The sequence below is a fragment of the Vigna umbellata genome, chromosome 7 (genome assembly GCF_029865625.1).
Source record: "Vigna umbellata cultivar VRB3 chromosome 7, Vumbellata_1.0, whole genome shotgun sequence".
Taxonomy (NCBI): domain Eukaryota; kingdom Viridiplantae; phylum Streptophyta; class Magnoliopsida; order Fabales; family Fabaceae; genus Vigna; species Vigna umbellata.
In genome coordinates, this window is record NC_142171.1 from 25,366,227 (window position 1) to 25,386,495 (window position 20,269).

Sequence of the window (20,269 nt, forward strand, 5' to 3'; positions counted from 1 at the left end):
ATTGGCCCCATACACGTCGATCAACAAATTGCCCGAGAATGCTACACTACAAGGTTAATATATGGTGTCTTATCAATTATCAAGGAAGGCCAGATGATCATAGGTGGCAATGGCTGACCTGGACCCCGTACCAATATAGATGACCAAATGGAGCATCTTAAGGAAACAAAGGACTTCAAGATAGGTCAATTAAACAACCAAGTCACCAATCTCAATAGTGTCTTAAGCCGAGAGCATAAGCAAAAATTAGTGAAGGTGCTCCTAGAGAACAAAAACTTGTATGCATGAACATCAACTGATATGTTACCCAGGGGTAATGTTGCATCAGTTGACTATCTCCAAGGAGGCTAGGCTGATCGCTTAGAAGAAGCATAAGTTTGGAGATGAAAGGAGGAAGATGGCGGAGACCAAGGTGAAAAAGTTGTGGGAGACGGACCTTATCAAGGAGGTAAAATACACTACATGACTTGCTAATATGGTGTTGGTGAAGAAGTAGAGCAACTAAAGAGAAATGTGCACAAACTTCATCGATCCAAACAAGACATGTCCTAAAGACACGCACCCCTCCCCAACAACGAAGTGTTCAGTCCACCAGGTATTAAGCTTCATGTATGTGTACTTAAGATATAACCATATACTAATGTACCAATCTGACAAAGAGAATACCACATTCATCACCAAATGGACAAATTACTGCTATGAGATAATGTCATCTGAATGCGAGACTCCTGATTACTACTCATATGATTAAATTGACCAAAACATATTTGACATAAAATTATAATGTTATATTATAACTTTTTTAATACATTTTAGTCTCTAAATTTTACAAATAAATGGATATAATTTTATAACTTAATTACATTAATTATTTTAAAACTTATTAATCAATATTTCAAACAACCTAAACAACTTAAACACCAATGTTTTAAATATTTGATAAGTTAGAAAAAAAATTAATTTAATATAATTAGAGTATAAGTTTGTAAAAAAAATATTTAATGGAGTGAACTTAACTTTTAATTTTGAAAAGATATTTTATGGCCACCCAAGCTTAGGTGTAGTAACGGTTTTGTTCTTCGGTTCTATTTTCAAATAGTAATTTTGGAGAACAGGTACTGCTAATGGAACGAAAAGCTTAAACTTGATAAACCCTATCTTATCCCCCATTTGTGGAACAACCACCCGTGGTCGCGCCATGGGAATCCTCGCTTTGCCCTTAGTCATTTCCCTTCTCAAACCCAACGCCACCACTCGCCTCCGCCTTTCCCACTCCCTCCTCCGCCGCCGCCACTTCGCCACCACCGTCTCCGCCACCACCACTCCTCATTCTCCTTCTTCACCGTCACCTTCACCTTCACCTTCTCTCTCACGCCACTCTTCTGCTTCAACTCACTCTGACAATCGTTCCGTTAACCCCCCAAGCCTCACCTTCCAACAAGCCATTCAGCGCCTTCAGGTATTTGCATCAACAGAATCACATTATCCTTCAGTTTTTTTCTTTTAAATTTATTATGAAGATTGTTCAATGGTTCAATTATTTTATCTTGTTTGGGAAATTGCAGGAATACTGGGCCTCTGTTGGATGTTCCATAATGCAATGTAGCAACACAGAGGTAGTTAAACTAGCTTGCTGCATTTTTTACTCACCATTTGCTTCAATTATCTTATAAACCCACCGATGCTATTTTATTGAGTATATTATAATGACATCGCCTGAGTTTTTTTTTCTTGAGATTGGACATGGCACCTCTCCTCTTTCTATCCTTACACTGACACAGACACCTCACATAACATTACATTAACGTTTTTTAATTGTTTAACAAACATTGCATCCTGTACCCGATGAAGGAGGTTATTGTGAATGTTAAAGAAGGAGGGGTCACGTGCATCTCAAAAAACCTCAGGAGTGTTAGTGTAATTTACTCTATATTTCTTAGTCCAATTTCTGTGAATTGTATGTCGAAAAACTTTTACATTCATAATCAATAGGAAAACATGTTAGGTATGACTTTTAAGTTATTAAGTAGTGTAAGTCAACTAATTTGTACATACACGGCAATATGTAATTGGATGATAGTGTATAAACTCTTCACTCTGTCAATGACTCAATGCACTTTCTCTTATCATATAATATTATTATTGTTGTTGTTGTTAATACTTTTAGGGTTGGCTTCAAGTAGTGAGGTTCAGTTTGAACTTGGAATGTGCTTTGAATCTTCTTTGATACCATTTTTTTTTTTTCATTTTGCTGTATTGAGCAGGTTGGAGCTGGGACTATGAATCCTCTTACGTATTTAAGGGTTCTTGGCCCTGAACCATGGAATGTCGCGTAAGTATGTTTTAGATGTAAGTTATTGCTTTATGCGTTGGTTTCTAAAATATCCATTTTGTTTGATCAATGAAATTTTTGTAATGTTTTTGAAATTAATGAATTTATCTTTTCCTTAATGAAAAGAAGTTAGTAGTGGCATGTCCTTCCCTTCCCTGAAGCAGCAAATATAATGACTACCGAGTTCTGTTGTTGTATTCTACTAGAAGTGTGTTTTATTTTTTCAGAAAATACGTATGATTTTAAGTATACTTGTGTTGAGTGGAAGCTATTTGTTCTTGTACCATCAGTTGGGCTGTGACCGATCTATGTCGAGCTATGTTGTTGGGCTTGGGATGGAGTGTCTATTTTTACATAGGAGGCATAGTGGTTTTATGAACTTAGGATTGAAGTATTTGTGTTTAGTAAGCTTGAGACTGGGGGGCTGTGTTCCTTCCCTCGGCTGTGATTGATCTATGTCGAGCTATGTGATCAGTCTTAGAATGGAGTCTTTATTTAGGTCTCTGCAACTAGTTAACTCAAAACTGAGGGTTTGTGTACCCTCTAGTAGATTATTATTACTGATTTTATTTAGCATGAATGATCAGTCATGGAGTGAGGTATCCTGAACTAACTTAGTCTGGTCTGACATTGAGGTTATTGAAATCAGCTGTGGCTATTACCAAATATGTAATGTTTAATTTCTGGACATTACAAAATCCCTCCCCGTTTAGCCGGAATATCTAGGTACCAAAATGACAACAAATTAACAGCTTGATTATGTGGATAATATACTGCAACAACTTGAGTACTGATGGCAACCAGTTTTCTATAAATAAGCCTGGAATTATCATGTGAAAGGGACACTGTTATGTTTCTGAACAAGAAACCTAGCCAAGAACTCCCTCACACTCTCTCAAAACAGTAGATAGGAAAGAATGAAATGAATCTGTATTATTCACAGTAAGAAATTGTCTATACAAGCACAATCCAGGGGCATAATCCCCTTCACAGGTCTAATGAACCTGTCTACAATCAATATCCCAAAACTCCCCTCTCTACCAGACCCCTCTTGCCTTCTTATAAAGGCAACCCACTTCTAACTACCCAACAACAATTAATTCCTAAACTGAACAATTAATTCCTAAACTGTTTCTCTCTCCTACACACCTATTACCCATTATAACCTATCATATTATATCCTATCAAGGTTGGTTGGAACCGGAAAGCTTGATCTCATGGCTCATCTTCATCATCGTGTTACCATATGAAGGGAACCCACTGGATGCTGCCCTCCAATTCAGGTCATGAGGCTTGGGTGGTGGCAAATCCTCCTCCAATGACTTCCACTCCTCCTGGATTCTTTTAGCCCAATTTTGTGAAGTCCTCAAAATATCAACTCTGACTTTATCGGCTCTTGTAGCAACAACACTTTTGGCAGTTGCTCCATCCACTTGCAAACTCATGAAAAATTTCCACACTCCCCATCTGTGTTGCTGCTGCCCAACTCTCACATAGAATGCTTCTGCTGTTCCCTTCAACTATCTTTAGTAGAATTGTGGCCAGATTTTTCCAAGAAAGGTTCTTGGATTTTTTATGCCAAGTTTTGCACCCCTGGACTACATTTTCTTTGCTGTTTGGGTGTGCTTTTGTTGCTCCTTTGGTGTTTTGAACTGCAGAAGCATTGGCTGCCCCTGGTGTTTGATCTTTGGTGTCAATCCCTTCATAAGTGGTCAACTCTTCTCTTTTCACCCACGAAAAAACTGGTGTCTCCTCACCCTTTCTAGCTCCATTATTGTCAATGGCATCCTCTTCTTTTTGCTCCCAATTGCTTGAATTTTCTCCTCCACCTGAGTGTTTCTTTCCTTTCTTGATATCTTGCATTAGGTCCTCTCTTGCCCTGGAAATAGACTCCACTGGGTTGCTCTTTGACACCATTGTTTTAACCCCAGGCCTCAACAATTCTTCCCCTTTCTTTACTGTTTTGACATTCCCACCACAACCTGCCACTCTATCTCCACTACCAACAACAACTTTTGCAACTTTACTTGGAGAAACAAGAGTCACAACCTTCCCATCATGATCTTCACCTGATGTATTTTCCCTACCAACCTTTGTCACGCTATCCACCCTTGCAGTAGAAACTTCTGCAACTTTCTCAGCAGCAACTTCTGTAATTCCTGCAGTTTGGGCTAACTTCTCAAAAACAGAGCCTCTATCTCTTTCTCCGAACCCCGTTATCAATGCCTCTTTCAGCCCTTTCCAAGAAAGGTTCTTGGTTTTATTTTTCCAGGCCCTAAACCAATAAATTGTGCCTCCCTCCATGTAGCTGTAAGCCAACCTGAGCCTCTCCTTCTCTGTGACATTTTGGGTGTCAAAAAACTTCTCAACCTGAGAGATCCATCCCAACGGGTCCAGCCCCTCAAACCTGGGCAATTCTACCTGCTGCCTCCAATTCTGTTCACCCTTGTCTTCCTCCAACTCTTCTTCTGAACCCTCTTTCTGTCCTTTCATGACATATTTCTCACTTCTTTCTAAGCCCTTTATGTGAATCTTGATTTCTTGCAACATTTATCTCATTTCTTGCATATTTCTTCTCCATTCTGCCATGCTCATTTTCGATTCTCTGGTCCTCCCCTCCAAGGTATTGTCTCTTCCTTCCATCACGCTTCTCTCCCAAAGATCCAACACCCCTTTGCTAAGGATATTCGGCAGGCCTCTCCCAAGCAGATCCGACAGGTCGGACCAATTTGTTATGTTTCTGAACGAGAAACCTAGCCAAGAACTCCCTCACACTCTCTCAAAACAGTAGATAGGAAAGAATGAAATGAATATGTATTATTCACAGTAAGAAATTGTCTATACAATCACAATCCAGGGGCATACAGGTCTAATGAACCTGTCTACAATCAATATCCCAAAACTCCCCTCTCTACTAGACCCCCTTGCCTTCTTATAAAGGCAACCCACTTCTAACTACCCAACAACAATTAATTCCTAAACTGAACAATTAATTCCTAAACTGTTTTCTCTCTCCTACACACCTATTACCCATTATAACCTATCATATTATATCCTATCAGACACACTTGAATGATCTAGTTAAGACCTCAAAAGATTTTGACTAGAACATTTCTTAATACTTATTTATTAATATTCGTTAATTTTATTTGAGTATGAATGCAGAGTGCGAGGAGGGTTTTGAATCTGAAATCAATGGTGTTTTTTTTTTTATTTTTTTGATGTTAGGTATGTGGAACCTAGCATCCGCCCCGATGATAGTCGATATGGAGAAAACCCAAATAGGCTCCAAAGACATACTCAATTTCAGGTCAAGTTTGATGACATGGTCAAATTCATACACTTATAGTTAAGCTTGTTTATCTTGAATGACTTGTGTTCATTTCTAGCATTGAATTCTTGGTTGTTTTATGATCTCAGGTGATATTGAAGCCTGATCCTGGAAATTCTCAGGATCTATTTATCCGCAGCCTCTCTGCTTTAGGTTGTAACTGAGTCTGATATTCTTTGATTCACTTGAAATAGATTGTATTTTTTTGTTCAGCTGTTGACTTATGAGCATTAAGCATACACATAGAAAACTCGCATGACAATGAAAGAGAAACTTACAAAAGAAGTAAGAAAACTTTGTTTTAAGAAAACTAAGAGGCTTTGGTGGGAACAAAAACATGTTCCTTTCTATTTATTATGATTTCGGGCTGATGTTTCACTAGTTATTTCAATTTCTTAAGCTTGTCGAGAGTGCACAGGCGTTATTAGTTTTTATATCATAGATGTCTTTGCGTCTTTGGCCTCTTCAGTGTACATTCTAAAATTACTAAAGGTGATACTCTATTTGGATTTAGGATTTGTGTTTTTGGAGCTTGTGACTTTAGGTTAGAAGGGATAGTTCGTGATGGGGGTTAGGGTGAGTTTGTTGATGTTTATTGACTGTAAGAATTTCAGTGTAGATTCATTTACATAGTTGGCACTAGTTAGAATATTACTTAAGTATAGGTCTTAATGTTGTAAATGGTGGCCGATTAGCTATGTATTACTAATTATCTCTTGTTTAACATGATGCACTCATAATACTTCTATAAACACTTATTCTGCAAGACAAAAAAGGCAGGGGAGATAAATGATCTCCTTGTCTATCATCTCTAGAGCACGTGAAGTACCCATTTGGCCTGTTATTTATCAACACTGAAAGTTTAGCAGATATACTATTAACAGAACCAATTACAAGAATATCATTGAAATCTCATGTGCTTTTATCTTATAGATAAATTATTTTTATTACATCTGTTTTACTTTGAATTTTCATATATTCTATTAATCTTACATTATACCTTTTGATATTTCTATTCAAATTTAAAATAAAGTAAAACAACATATTTTTAAATAGACATAATAACACTTTCATTATGTTAATTAATGTAATAGTTGAAATATCTTGAAGTATATTGCTAAAAATAATATAATAGTCATGGTAAAAACAGACAATGTATTATGCAAAATATTTAAAATTAATAAAAATAGAACAAAATATCATCTATCAATATCAATGTCTCAAATTATAATCTACCACCTCAAATTAACAAATATTTTACCTTTGCGAATGCTTTAAAGCTTAAAAATAAGTAAAATCCTACTTTATCTTAAAAAAGGTAAAAATAATGAAGTCATGTCTTATGAATGAATGAAGAAAAAAGTGTAATAAATTCATTCATGTCTTATACAAAAAAGAGTAAAGAGAAAATTTAATAAATATTTTAAGTACAAAATGGGAATAAATGTAAAAAGTTTGAAGTTAGTTTTTTGAAAAACGTGTCATCAAGTAGCATTTCAAAAAATGCTACAAGCTACTAAAAATAGCTTATTTACCAAACATTACTAATAAGGTCAAACAAAGTACAAAAGGCTAGAATCTAGTTGAAGTGATGCCAAACATGATCCTTGTTAATGGGAAAACCTGTGTTATGTGTCTTGTACTGAAATTGGGTAAAACCAGATATTTTTTGGGTAACAAAATGCAGAATTCAGTGTGCTTACTCTTGAGTTTAACACCTCTGTTCTTTCTAATCCCAATAAGGGAGGTGAAAATGGTCTTACTGCTTCACTGTATACGCCTCTTGAAATTAAGTTACTGATATTCCTTAACCATTGCAAATAAGGTGAAAGAAGTTTAGATTAATTAGCTACTAAAAACGAGATAACAGTTTGAAATTTGTGCAGTTCTTATTATACCCTATTTTATCCATTTTCCACTTTAAAAACTCTGAATATGAACTTGTGGAGTGCATAAATCTTTGATAGGTATTGATGTTACTGCACATGATATACGATTTGTGGAAGATAACTGGGAGAGTCCGGTAATATTATTGTTTTGATGCTGCTTACTTAAAGGAAATTTAAACTTTTTTTTTTTTTTTACCTTTTTGTGTGTTTTAAATCTAATTAACTTGTGATGCCATCCATATGGGAATTGAAAATGTATATAGGTTCTTGGTGCTTGGGGTTTGGGCTGGGAAATTTGGATGGATGGTATGGAGATTACGCAATTCACCTACTTTCAGCAGGTATGTTTTTCTTGCCATGACAGAATTTTTATTATTATTTTGTAACGGAGAAGAAAAATTGTAAGAGAGAAGAATATTCTGCTAAAGAGACACGGGCTTTTTTCTATTAAAAGAGGGGAAGAAAACAGATATTTTATTTTCGGTCATTTTCCATTATACAACCTTTGAATGCTTTTTTCTTTTATTGGAACAAAAAAGATATGCCAATTTACTTTCATGATCTCAATCAACTCTCTCTCCCTCCAGGCCGGAAGTCTCCAGTTATCACCTGTATCTGTGGAAATTACTTATGGCCTTGAGCGTATCCTTATGTTACTGCAAGTAAGTTGGCTAATTTTCTTTTTCTTCAACCAATCTCTATCACCCATTAAATTAATTAAGTTTCATAAATTTTGTGATAGGGGGTTGATCACTTCAAGAAGATAAAGTATTCTGATGGAATTACATATGGAGAGTTGTTCTTGGAGAATGAGTACTTGATCACTCTATCCACTGGCTTTTGAATTGCATTTCATTTTATTTATTGTAGTGAAATATTTTGGAGATATCATAAAAAAGTAAATCGTTCCTTTTTATTTGTTATATTTTATTTTACATTTTTTCTTATACCATATTCTTAGAAAGTAAAATTTAAGCTTGCTAAGATAAGGTTTGCGCCACTTATGTATTATAATTTGATCGTATCTCTAGTTGATGTAGGATCTCCAACACACTCACTCACGTTGAGTACAAGACATCTTGAGCATGGGAGTAGAGGGGGTTGATAGTGGGTGGAATGATAGGTCTGATAAATCTCATTAGGATATACTCTTGTAGGTTTTGATACCTTTTTAGAAAGTGGACTTTAAGTTTAACTTAATTTCAAAAAATTAGCTTAAGGTGAGGTTTGCATCCTTCATGTTTAGTATAGTTTGGTCATATCTTTAGTCAATGTAAGATCTCTAACACACTCTCTCTCATTGAGGACTTGATAACTCGAGCTTGGGAATAGAGGGGACTTAAGAGGGGTGATATGATAAACTTAACAAACTTTGTTAGGATAAATTCTAATATCAATTTAGAGAGTGAACTTTAAGTTATGCTTAACCTCACAAATTTGACTTGTAAGATGAGATGTTCATCAACTTATATATTTATAATTTCTTCATATTTTTAGTTGATATGAGATCTTTAACACATCAAAAACATTTTGATGAGGGAAAAATGCTTCTGGTTAGATGGCCATTTTCTTGGGTTGAATTGAGTGGGAAATTTAAAGAAGGTCAAGGAAAGTTAAAAGGACAGTTGAAATGCTATAAAGTAGGAAAGTACTTTTTTCAACTAAGAGTTCATGTTTTGAAATGAGAGTTCCGAGAAGGACAAAACATCCTAGTAAGACAACCAAAGTACTGGAAGACAAGTAAAACAAAGTTGAACACATTAGGTCAAAAGACTTATAGTTTGGGAATGGAAGAAGAGAGGAATACAAGTGAAAAAGGCAAATCCTGCATTAACGACCTAGGACATCTTTCTCAATTTTGTAGTTCCCCACTTATTATAATTGGGAAAACAGAGAAAAACAATTGAACTGTGTTATGCTTCCTCTTTCATATTCCTCATCTTAATTATTTCATTTTTCACTGAAGAACAACAGAGTTTTGGTTGTACAATGGATGAATGCAAATGCCTTGTTCTGGAACAGCCTTTGCCAAAGTGCTTAGAAAGATACAGGAAGATTGGAATAGAAACCCCAGTAATTGGATAGATGAAAATATTGAAGACTCTGGCAAGGGTTCACTAAACTTGAGCATTAGGTAATATATTGGGGTATCACAAAATGTTAAGATCTCTTGTAAAAAATTGGGGATGGATACAAATTGTTTATCAGCCATGAAATAGATGTGAGAGGTGCTTAGTAGATAATTCTGATTTAAGATGATTAAAGTATATTAATTTTAGATGCCATGTTGATACATGAGCCATTCTAGTGGTTGTTCATCCTAAATTATGAATACTGGTTATCCTAACTATCGGGAAAAAAATTAGGCGATAGGCACCCAATGTCTAGCAAAGGAAAAAGTTAAGCATGGTTTTCTTGTTTCCCTTTTTGTGAGTGTCCCCCTTTTTTTGTTACAATCTCCTCCTCCTCATTGATATATTTGTATTCTTTTAAATAAAAAATTATGACATTTAAACAACTATCACACTCAATCTTCCAAGAATATTGTCCTCCTCAGTGTATGTGATTTTGACTTTGGTTATGCAAAATGGGTTGTTTTAATGTTTTTCATTACGCATACATTTCATTGCAGTTGATCTTTATAAATTCTTATAAAGTTGAATTTTGAAATAATGCACAATTATATCATATTTCAATTTGAATTTTGTTAGAGAGATTAATGATGTCAATTTATATGATTTCTTGAATTTGGCTTGGCATAACCCAACCAGAAGCTCTATTTTGATGATACTTATAGCCAATAGTGGATCTCAACATTTATAATCTACAAAACTCAGTTTTTTTCATTTTTATTTTTATTCTTATGGGTCCCTAATTTGTCTTTTAGTAATATTGACTTTGTTGTTAATTAGTGGTGACGATACTTTTTCTCCTTTCTAGGAAGGAAATGAGTGCATACTACTTGGAGCATGCTAGTGTTGATCACGTTCAAAAACATTTTGATTTCTTTGAGGAGGAAGCTCGTAGCTTACTTTCTTCTGGCTTTGCAATCCCTGCGTATGTTTATGACTTAAATATTCTATTTATTGGATTTCTTTCCTCTCATTATCTATTCAATATGCTTTCTGTTTCTTCTGTCTCTGCTTCTGATGTATATTTTACCACTACATGCTAGGTATGATCAGCTTCTGAAAACATCTCATGCTTTTAATATCCTAGACTCCAGAGGCTTTGTTGGAGTAACAGAGCGTGCTCGCTATTTTGGTCGCATGCGTAGGTAGTGCTTGTTGCCTGACTTGTGAACCATCTATATATATTTGTATCACTTTGGTAGTTTGGTAAAGTCATAATCACAATTGAAAATTAATCCTTGAGATTGTCTAGATATTGTCCTGTGAAAATCTCTCTGATCAAAAGTTGGATATATTGGTGATATTTTGTCCAAAGTTCTTGTCTTTAGTGTTATCATCTATGGTATTCTTATTCAAATGCTGGGACAATTCCGTTCTTGACCTTTTTTTTGTCTAGTGCAAAATATTCATCACATATCAATCATATTTGGAAATATAGGATTCATGAACTTTGAGGCTTTTTGTCTTGTCTCCAAAATAAGAAATTTTGGAAGAGTTATTTTTTTATGGGCCAGACTTGTACACTTTTGATATAGACAAGATTGAAAGTACACATAGTTATGATGAAAATACTGTGTTATTTCATCTGTGGATACATGTATTTGCCTGATTTGAATTTAGGAAAGTGAAGAACTGATCCCAATTCCATTACGATCTCTGGATTCTTCATCAGCCCATATTGCTCTTGAAAGAATACCCATTGTTACAAAGATAAAACTTAGACTAGTAACATAACTGCAACTATTCAATTGTTGAACAAATAGAAGAAAAACAAGTTTTTTTGTCAAACATCTTTCTTTCATTTATGTATTTCATTTCAGCAGATGAAAATGACACATTTTTTTATTTATAAAACTTATGTTAGGCATCACTATGATCCTTGGCATCATTTGTCAAACATCTCATTTAATAAAAACTACAAATTTTTGCTTAACTGAATTGAATCATGAAATAGGTAATGTCGTGTATGTGAGAGTCCTTGCTCTCTCCCTCTTCCATACCTCCCCATTTGTTGTCTTTCCCTTTCTCCTTTTATATTTGTTGAATTACAAGGTTTTCAAGGGAGAGGAGAGAGGAGAAAAGAAAAACACATTATCCTTGAATTATTAATATGATTTCCTACAACGATCTTGTGTAAAAGACTAAGCCGCTAATCCTCTTGATACTAAGTAATAGCCTCCTAATTCTACTTAAAGAAAAAGAAGCAAATCGTTATAATTACTAAAAGTATGAACATTAATCCTAGGAGATTATATTCTAGGATAATAAAACCGATCTTTAGGCACAATTTAAGATACTCTAAGGTAACAAACTAATCCTACGAAATAATATAAGTAATAAATTAAAAATATTTTCTTAATACTCTAACTTCACACAGGAGGAATTTTCCATCCTTATTGTTCCACTTTATTGCCTCACTCTCAGGAAATCTGTAACATTAACCATTCCCTCCTATTATCTCAACTCCCCGTCACCTTTCTTGCTATCAGTTACATCAACTGTGAACCATTCTGTTACTGAGAGGAGCAGATCCTATGCACTCCTTCCTATTATTAAACTTGGCTTCCTGATGGATTCATGCTACTCTTGCATAGTAATAATTATACACTATTTTGTAGTTTAAAACACACTATCAGGGAGTACAATGATCATCTAGTTAAGTTATTCTATAACACTTTAGCTCGGATCTAGTGTTCATTTGAGGATGTTTGGATTTTTTAGGGTTTTAGTCTATAGTTATTTTGTTATCTCTTATGCTTCTTTGTCAGGATTCTGTACATTTTATGTTTTTCTCCTTCATCTTGGTTTTCTCCAGTTTGGCTCGCCAATGTGCTCAACTTTGGTTGAAGACAAGGGAGATGCTTGGCTTTCCCCTTGGTTTTATCTCTGAACCTGATCATTTTGTATTGCCAAAAGGAGTTTTGGAAGCTGCGTGTGGGAAGGTTAGTTTGCATGTGGGTCAGTCCCATCAACTTATCCTGTGTGAAATTTTGATGTTACTAGTGCTTGAGACAATTTTTTTCCTTTGGAAATTTTGTTTCTGATTTTCTTTATAGGTTTATCTGTCTTTTTTTAAATTTATTTGGTTAGAATAGGTCTTAAATAGGCTTTATTGAGCAACTGTTTTGTGCTGTACATATCTCTGTACCTAGAACTCTAGATATGACTCTTCTTATTCTTTACTCTTCCCTCTCATCTATTGTATCTGAACTACCACTATTATTATAAGTATGAGAACCTACAAGAGGGAAATTAAACTGTAATATATTTCTTTTCCCTTTTATTTATCACGGTATCAAAGCAAGTAGATTCTGCTCTGCTTGTCTTTGTTTTGTCCGATGAAGAGAATGCTGCTTGGTCACTATCTGTCACCATCAACCATTGTTTTGTTTGCTGAAATTAGGATTTAATGTGCCTTGACGAGCATGGTCACATGACCAAACTCTGCCAAATGTTCAGCCACATTCCGCGTTTCCCTTAGCTAGATCTAAGTGAGTGTGCCTCATGTGTCGCCTTATGCATCATCTTCCAATGGTTGGAATTCATCTGAACCATCGCCACTTGACTTGTCAGTGCCTTTTGATCATGTCTATGTTCCTGTTTCTATGTTTAGGTGTTGTTTGTTGTGAGGACTTGAAAGGATTAATATGAAAGAAAGAAGATTCTTATTCAGTCATTTAATTTGAAACAATACATCAACTTCTATGTATTGAGAACTCAAACCCTAAAGTAATAATTACGAGAGATCTCTAGAATCTTCTAACAATTTCTAGTAATATATTTAATATCCTACCTACAACTTTCAGTATTGCATTTAATATCCAACTAACAACAGGTTAAGGCTTCTTCATGATTTCTCTATCTTGCAACCCTGTTTTTCCCTTCATGGGATTGTTTGCCTTTGTCCTTTCCTCTACCCTATTTCAACTTGTCTTTAAGAACTACCACCTCTTTTTTTGGGGACTCCTATAACTTTTTGAGAAACTAAATGGAAAACACTAATTGTCTTAATTTGACATTGGTTCCTTGGCCAAGGTTTCCATGATCACCTAAAAGAGGGCGGAGGTTATTGAATATAGTAAAACCTGTATGGGATTAATGTCCCTAGTGTAGAAAATATACATAGGAAATATGGACTAAGCTCAAAATACAAATAAAGAATAATAACAAGGTAACCAAAGATAAAAGATAAATATAAGATCTAAGATATCTAATATATCTAACACTCCCCCAGTGCATACAAATCGTATGTACCAAACTTGTTAAAAATATAATCAATTTTCGGTCTCCGTAAAGATTTAGTGAAAATATTTGCTAATTGATCACTTGAGTTAACAAATTCAGTCTTGATGTCTCTATATACAATCTTCTCTCGAATCAAAATGACATTCAAGCTCAATGTGTTTGGACTAAGCTCAAAATACAAATAAAGAATAATAACAAGGTAACCAAAGATAAAAGATAAATATAAGATCTAAGATATCTAATATATCTAACACTCCCCAAGTGCATACAAATCGTATGTACCAAACTTGTTAAAAGTATAATCAATTTTCGGTCTCCGTAAAGATTTAGTGAAAATATTTGCTAATTGATCACTTGAGTTAACGAATTCAGTCTTGATGTCTCTATATACAATCTTCTCTCGAATCAAAATGACATTCAAGCTCAATGTGTTTGGTCCTCTCATGAAAATAACTAATATGAAAACTAGCCCAATTGTCACATATAAGTGTCATTTGAGTGACATCTCTAAATTGTAATTCCTTAAGCCAAACAAGCTCATAAGTGGCTGAGGCCATAGCTCATAGGTTCCTGGATTGGAACCAGGCTCTGATACCATATTGAATATAGTAAAACCGGTATGGGATTAATCTCCTTTGTGTAGAAAATACACGTAGGGTACTATATTTATAATAAAAGAAATATGGGCTAAGCTCAAAATATGAAGATAAAAGATAAGATAAGATATCTATCTAAGATATCTAATAATCTAATATATCTAACAAAGTTAAAGTACCATCAAATTAAGCTAAACACTGGAAGAAAACTAATTTTCAACTTTGTGCTTTACCGTGACAGTCAGTGGAACCCAATATTTTGATTCAAGACATGTAACTCGTTTTGGTAAAAGGCTCAAAATATTTTTGCAAATTATATCCAACATCTTTATGATTCCTTTGATTGATGGACCTCTCTAAAGCAAATTGATAATGACATGATGTCTTTTATTGCTAAAGCTCAATCAACAGTTGAAGAATTGAAGATATTCCCATAGGTTGACAAAATTTTGTTAACCTATTGTTATAATCCTTTGTGCCATGAATCAAAATTTTGATCATTTTAGGGATCAAATTTTAAATGGTGAAGAAATTTCTTATGTGGAAAGGTTGACAACACGACTCTTTTATGTTCCAACTCATAAGAGTTGAGATATTTAAGAATATGCTGAGTCTTCTACCATGGTATCTACTCATGGAAGAGGAGGTCATAGCCCTATAGGAGTGCATGGTGGTAGAAGATATCCTCAATGCATAGGTCATACGCAAGAAAATTGCTATCCTTTTCATGACTTTTCTGACAAGACAGCTAACATATCCTAATTCGAAGTTGTTGAACCAAAGTTATCTAATGAAGAATATTAGAAATATTTGAGGTTGAAATCCAACAGTCTACCACAATCGTTTACAACTAGGAACATGTTAACAAATTGCATTTCGCAATATGTGGAGAGTCAAAGTCCATGAATTGAAGAAGTAACTCACCTCTCTAACAACAAATAGAATATATGGTCTTGTTATATTGAGATCCCTACAAGGATGCCTAGGTTTTGTACCGGCTTTCCATTCCTTGTTAGAAGTATATGAACTCATAGGCTTTGCTGGTTTCTCCTGGAATGTCTTCTTTCCCTCAAATGTTAATTGTATTTCCTATACAGATATCTTATAGCAGAATTTTTACTGTTTGCAGGTATCGTTGCTTCAAAGAACATTCCATCTTGTATTTGATTTTACATGTACATGTTCTGGATGTAGTTTATTTGATTATTAACTCAATACAAACTTTAGACTGGATTTATGACCTATTCCTATCTTATGTAAAGTATTGTCAGTAAGAATGGTGTGATATATTGAGAAACTTAATCTTTTAATGTTTAGCATGAGCAAGAGTATTTTTATTGATTATTTTCCTCAAAGTTATTCGTATACTAATATTAAATGCATATATTATATTAATTTAAAATTCTATCTTTTTTAGGTCCATGATCATTCAAGAGTATTTGTTCTTGAAATTGGGACTGAAGAGATGCCGCCTCAAGATGTTGTTGATGCCAGTAATCAAGTATGACTTGTTTTCATCTAATTAAGAATCATGAATATAGTAACCTTCACTTTATCATTTGTTTAACTTCACATATGGATTTCAAGTGTGTTCTTTTTTACTTTTTACGTGATATAATTTATAAATTCTTTCAGCTATTTTCTAGACAACTATTACTATTTTTGTATTATGATTTTTCCTGTGAATTATTATTATTATTATTCATTCTTTAATATGGATTTTACTATGCTTGTCATGTAGCTGAAATATTTAATGCTGCAACTGCTTGAGCGGCAAAGGTTAAACCATGGTGAAGTGCAAGCATTTGGAACTCCACGTAGATTAGTGGTGAGGGAATAAACTTTATCTTTCATATGCAATTCTTGTTTCTTCATGCATTGCATTGTACTTAATTCCTCACCCTTATTGTTCCTACCCTCTAAGTTTTATCTCATTTGAAGAACTTGAATGAAGTAAAACAGTGTATTTTCTTATTACACTGTTACAATTTTACTACTGTATATGTATGGTACAAAGGAGCATACTACAAAGGGTCAAGGCACTTCCTTAAACCCTAACCTAATAGTTGGGTTCCCATACATTATAATAATAAAGAAACATTACATTTCAACCCTTTCCCTCAAGCTGGAGCATATAAATCATATACACCAAGCTTGGAACATATAAATTGAATTCTAGGTCTCTTTAGAGACTTAGTGCAAATTGTTCATTAGAGCTGATAAACTCAGTAATAAGATCTTTGGACAATAGCTTCTCTCTAACAAAATGACAATTAATTTCTATATGTTTTATTCTCTTATGAAACACTAGATTGGAGGCAATGTGAAGGGTTGCTTGGTTGTCACAATACAACTTCATTTGCTCATTTTCAAAAAATTTCAGCTCTTGAAGGAGTTGTTTAAACCACACAAGTGCACATCTAGCTAGAGCCATAGGTCGATATTTCGCTTCTGCACTAGATCAAGCAACAACACTTTGTTTCTTATTTTTCTAAGATACAAGGTTCTCTCAAAGGAATACACAATATCCTATGGTAGATCTTTTGTCAATTGGACAACCAGCCCAATCTGCATCACAATATCCTTTGACTTGAGTTCTTCCCTTGTTCTCATACAACAATCTCTGTTCTGGGTTCCCTTTTACATATCTGAGAATGCAAATCACAGCATTCCAACGATCAATGTGGGGACTTTGCATAAATTGGCTCACAACTCCCACTGGATAAGAAAGATCAGGTCTTGTTATGGTGAGATAGACAAGTTTTCCAACCAACCTTCTGTATCTCTCTGGGTCTGAGAAAAGTTCACCTCGTTTGTCATTAACTTTTGATTTGAGTCCATAGAACTATCAATGGGCTTGCAATTTGCGAGGCTTGTTTCATCCAAAATATCAAGAGCATATTTTCTTTGTGAAATGATGACCCCTTCTTTTGATTGTGCCATTTCAATACCAATAAAATATTTTAGACAACCCAAATCTTTGGTCTGAAAGTGGCTGAACAAATGATTCTTTAATTGAACAATTCTAGTGACATCTCTTCTTGTAATAATAATATCATCAACATAAACCATAGGATAAATAGATTTTTCAGGAGAAGAATGATCATAAAACACTGAATGATCCGCCTCACATCGTTTCAATCCAAAATTCTGCATAACACGATTAAATTTACCAAACCAAGCTCGAGGTGATTGCTTCAAGCCATAGAGTGAACGATGTAATTTACAAACTAACTTAGACTCCCCCTAAGCAACAAACCTAGGAGGTTGTTTCATGTATATGTCCTCTTCTAGATCACTATGAAGAAAGACATTTTTAATGTCTAATAGGAAAGGGGTCATTCACGAATGACAACCATAGCATTTCAACAATCGCATTATAATCTATGTTTTGTATTAAATGATAAAATCTTATGTGAAGCATTTGCAATAATTCCTTTCAAGATTAATAGATAGTATCACCAAAATATATGGATAGAATCATAAATACAACCGAAGAACTTTATGTTTTGTTCTTGCATAAAATATTCAAATTTTATAATTCTTAAGATATGAAATGACAGTAATCATAAACTTTTCGTATTGTGAATTTCACAGGTTGTTGTTGAAAATCTTTACACAAAACAGGCTGAAAAGGAGGTTGAAGTTCGAGGCCCTCCTGTTTCAAAAGCATTTGATCATGAAGGAAATCCAACAAAGGTTTTACTATGCTTGAGGCTTTTCTTTTTATCCTAAGTTGATGTTCATGAAATGGTGCCTACATTTATATTTTTTGTATCAGGCCATTGAGGGTTTTTCTCGTAGATACTCTGTACCACTGGACCTAGTATTCAGAAAAGTCGATGGTGAGTATTCAGAAGAAGACTTGTTTACTGAGTGTATTTTACTGCTAATATACCTCTGTACCATAAGCTCAGTCCTGTAATAGGTACCTAATGTTGCAGGAAAAACAGAATATGTTTATGCCCGTGTAAAGGAGTCTTCAAGATATGCTTTGGAGGTTTTTGTTCTTTATTTCCTTGTCTCACCCTTTTGTGCGTTTTATGTGTTCTGTTAAAACAAGTATCGCAAATGTGAGTGTCTGTTTCTTAAAGGTATTTCTTTAAACCTTTTAATCCTAAAATAATTAAATAGGCCAATATTACTATGACATTCTAATAATATGATTTATAAATGTTGTATGTAGAGTCCACTGAGCACTTCATTAAATGAAATGAAGCTTAAGATAATAGTGCAATATTGTACTCTTGGTTTCACTAAAAAGTGCTTTGTAAACTTAATAGTCTTAAAGACAAAATTTTGGAGATGTACAAACCTAATCGACTATAGAGAATACCAGCTGTTTTGATGAATGAGTTTTGATTATGTCCAGTTAGTTACCTATGTTAAGCTTGGGAGACTGATTTTGATTGAAGTTCCATTTATCATAAGACAGTATACATTTATGATATCTAATAGTTTGCCAAAGATACCTAATTTCTTCTATTTACTGTTATATCATTCATAAATATGCTTAGTCTTTCCAATTGTTTCTCATCTAATACATAATAAAAGGAAATTCAAGGCAAATTCACTTGAGATAGATTTAAGCACAATTTCTGACCACGGTTCCATGATATGATGCAAGAGTTGAGATATGAATCTTACACCCTGTCATCTAGGGTTTATTTCTCTTGCTTCTTGCACATTTTATGGGAAAAATGCTATAGCTGCTGATTTCTTCTACTTTTATCAGGTCTTGTCTGAAGATTTGCCTGCTACTATTGCTAAAATTTCATTTCCAAAGACAATGCATTGGAATTCTCAGGTATGCTAAATCTTTAAGGTTGTATATCTAGGAAACACGACACTTTATCAGCATAGATCGTAAAACATCTGAAGATAGATAGCTTTTGTCGTGAACTAACTCTCCCAAAAGCTAAGTTGTTAGGTGAATTGAAGATACATGAGTAACTTTATATCTCAGATCCCCTATTATGCACAACCCTTTTGTGCTTCAAACATGGACATTGCACCTACCTATTGTCTATCATACCTGTTTGCTGATACTGAATTTTGACTTTTAGTACTTGGAAGAATGGGGGCAACAAACTAACGATCACATGATTATAGAGACTCTGAAAGTTATAAGGTGAAGACATTGGGATGATTTTATTTTACATTTCTGGAGATCACTAGACATGGGGATGGTTTTAATATTAAGTCTCTAACATAGTGATTAGTACATTACTTACAATTACTACAGCTAATAGTATATACTAATAATAGGGTATTGCAAATAAATGCCATAAGGGTATATGGTTAAAAAGCATTGAATACTCTCGGTTACTAAAAAGAACAAGTATTAAATAATTTGTGTTTTTAATATAATAAATGTTTTTTTCATTAAATATTTCATACTTTTGTTTCCTTAACTAGTTTATTAGGACATTCAATTTGCCTGTTGTCATAGAATAGTCGTATGAGCAGCAGGAAAAAGGAGTGAATGTTGACTCAGGAAACATTGGACAAAACTAATTATTCTCTGCATCATTAAGTTATAAATAATTGAAAATTATATAATGCTATCATGGGGTTTCATTGTGGAGTAAAGGAAATCACAGGTTACATAAATTAACATGTTTTGAAACTTTTAACATGCAGGTGATGTTTAGCAGGCCTATCCGTTGGATTTTAGCTCTGCATGGAGATGTAGTAGTCCCATTTACGTTTGCTGGTGTGACAAGGTAATTTATTCTTGGTAA

General features: G+C 34.2%; 1 protein-coding gene across 2 annotated transcripts in view; it reads left to right on the forward strand.

The window, feature by feature from the left end:
• Window positions 1–1,107: 1,107 nt before the first annotated feature.
• EDD1 (glycine-tRNA ligase) overlaps window positions 1,108–20,269 on the forward strand; it is a 38,527-nt gene continuing 19,365 nt past the window's right edge. The window contains exons 1-19 of one of the 2 annotated variants that reach the window (XM_088094756.1): window positions 1,108–1,459; window positions 1,566–1,616; window positions 2,265–2,332; window positions 5,561–5,642; window positions 5,753–5,816; window positions 7,631–7,686; window positions 7,816–7,893; window positions 8,140–8,214; window positions 8,295–8,365; window positions 10,493–10,609; window positions 10,728–10,829; window positions 12,500–12,626; window positions 15,943–16,026; window positions 16,267–16,353; window positions 18,123–18,224; window positions 18,307–18,370; window positions 18,470–18,525; window positions 19,261–19,332; window positions 20,169–20,251. In XM_088094756.1, the coding sequence (XP_087950882.1) occupies window positions 1,199–1,459; window positions 1,566–1,616; window positions 2,265–2,332; window positions 5,561–5,642; window positions 5,753–5,816; window positions 7,631–7,686; window positions 7,816–7,893; window positions 8,140–8,214; window positions 8,295–8,365; window positions 10,493–10,609; window positions 10,728–10,829; window positions 12,500–12,626; window positions 15,943–16,026; window positions 16,267–16,353; window positions 18,123–18,224; window positions 18,307–18,370; window positions 18,470–18,525; window positions 19,261–19,332; window positions 20,169–20,251 (1,700 nt within the window). In that variant the 5' untranslated portion in view covers window positions 1,108–1,198. Of the gene's footprint in view, window positions 1,460–1,563; window positions 1,617–2,264; window positions 2,350–5,560; window positions 5,643–5,752; window positions 5,817–7,630; window positions 7,687–7,815; window positions 7,894–8,139; window positions 8,215–8,294; window positions 8,366–10,492; window positions 10,610–10,727; window positions 10,830–12,499; window positions 12,627–15,942; window positions 16,027–16,266; window positions 16,354–18,122; window positions 18,225–18,306; window positions 18,371–18,469; window positions 18,526–19,260; window positions 19,333–20,168; window positions 20,252–20,269 lie in introns of those variants that run through there. The other variant, XM_088094755.1, reaches the window with a different exon arrangement.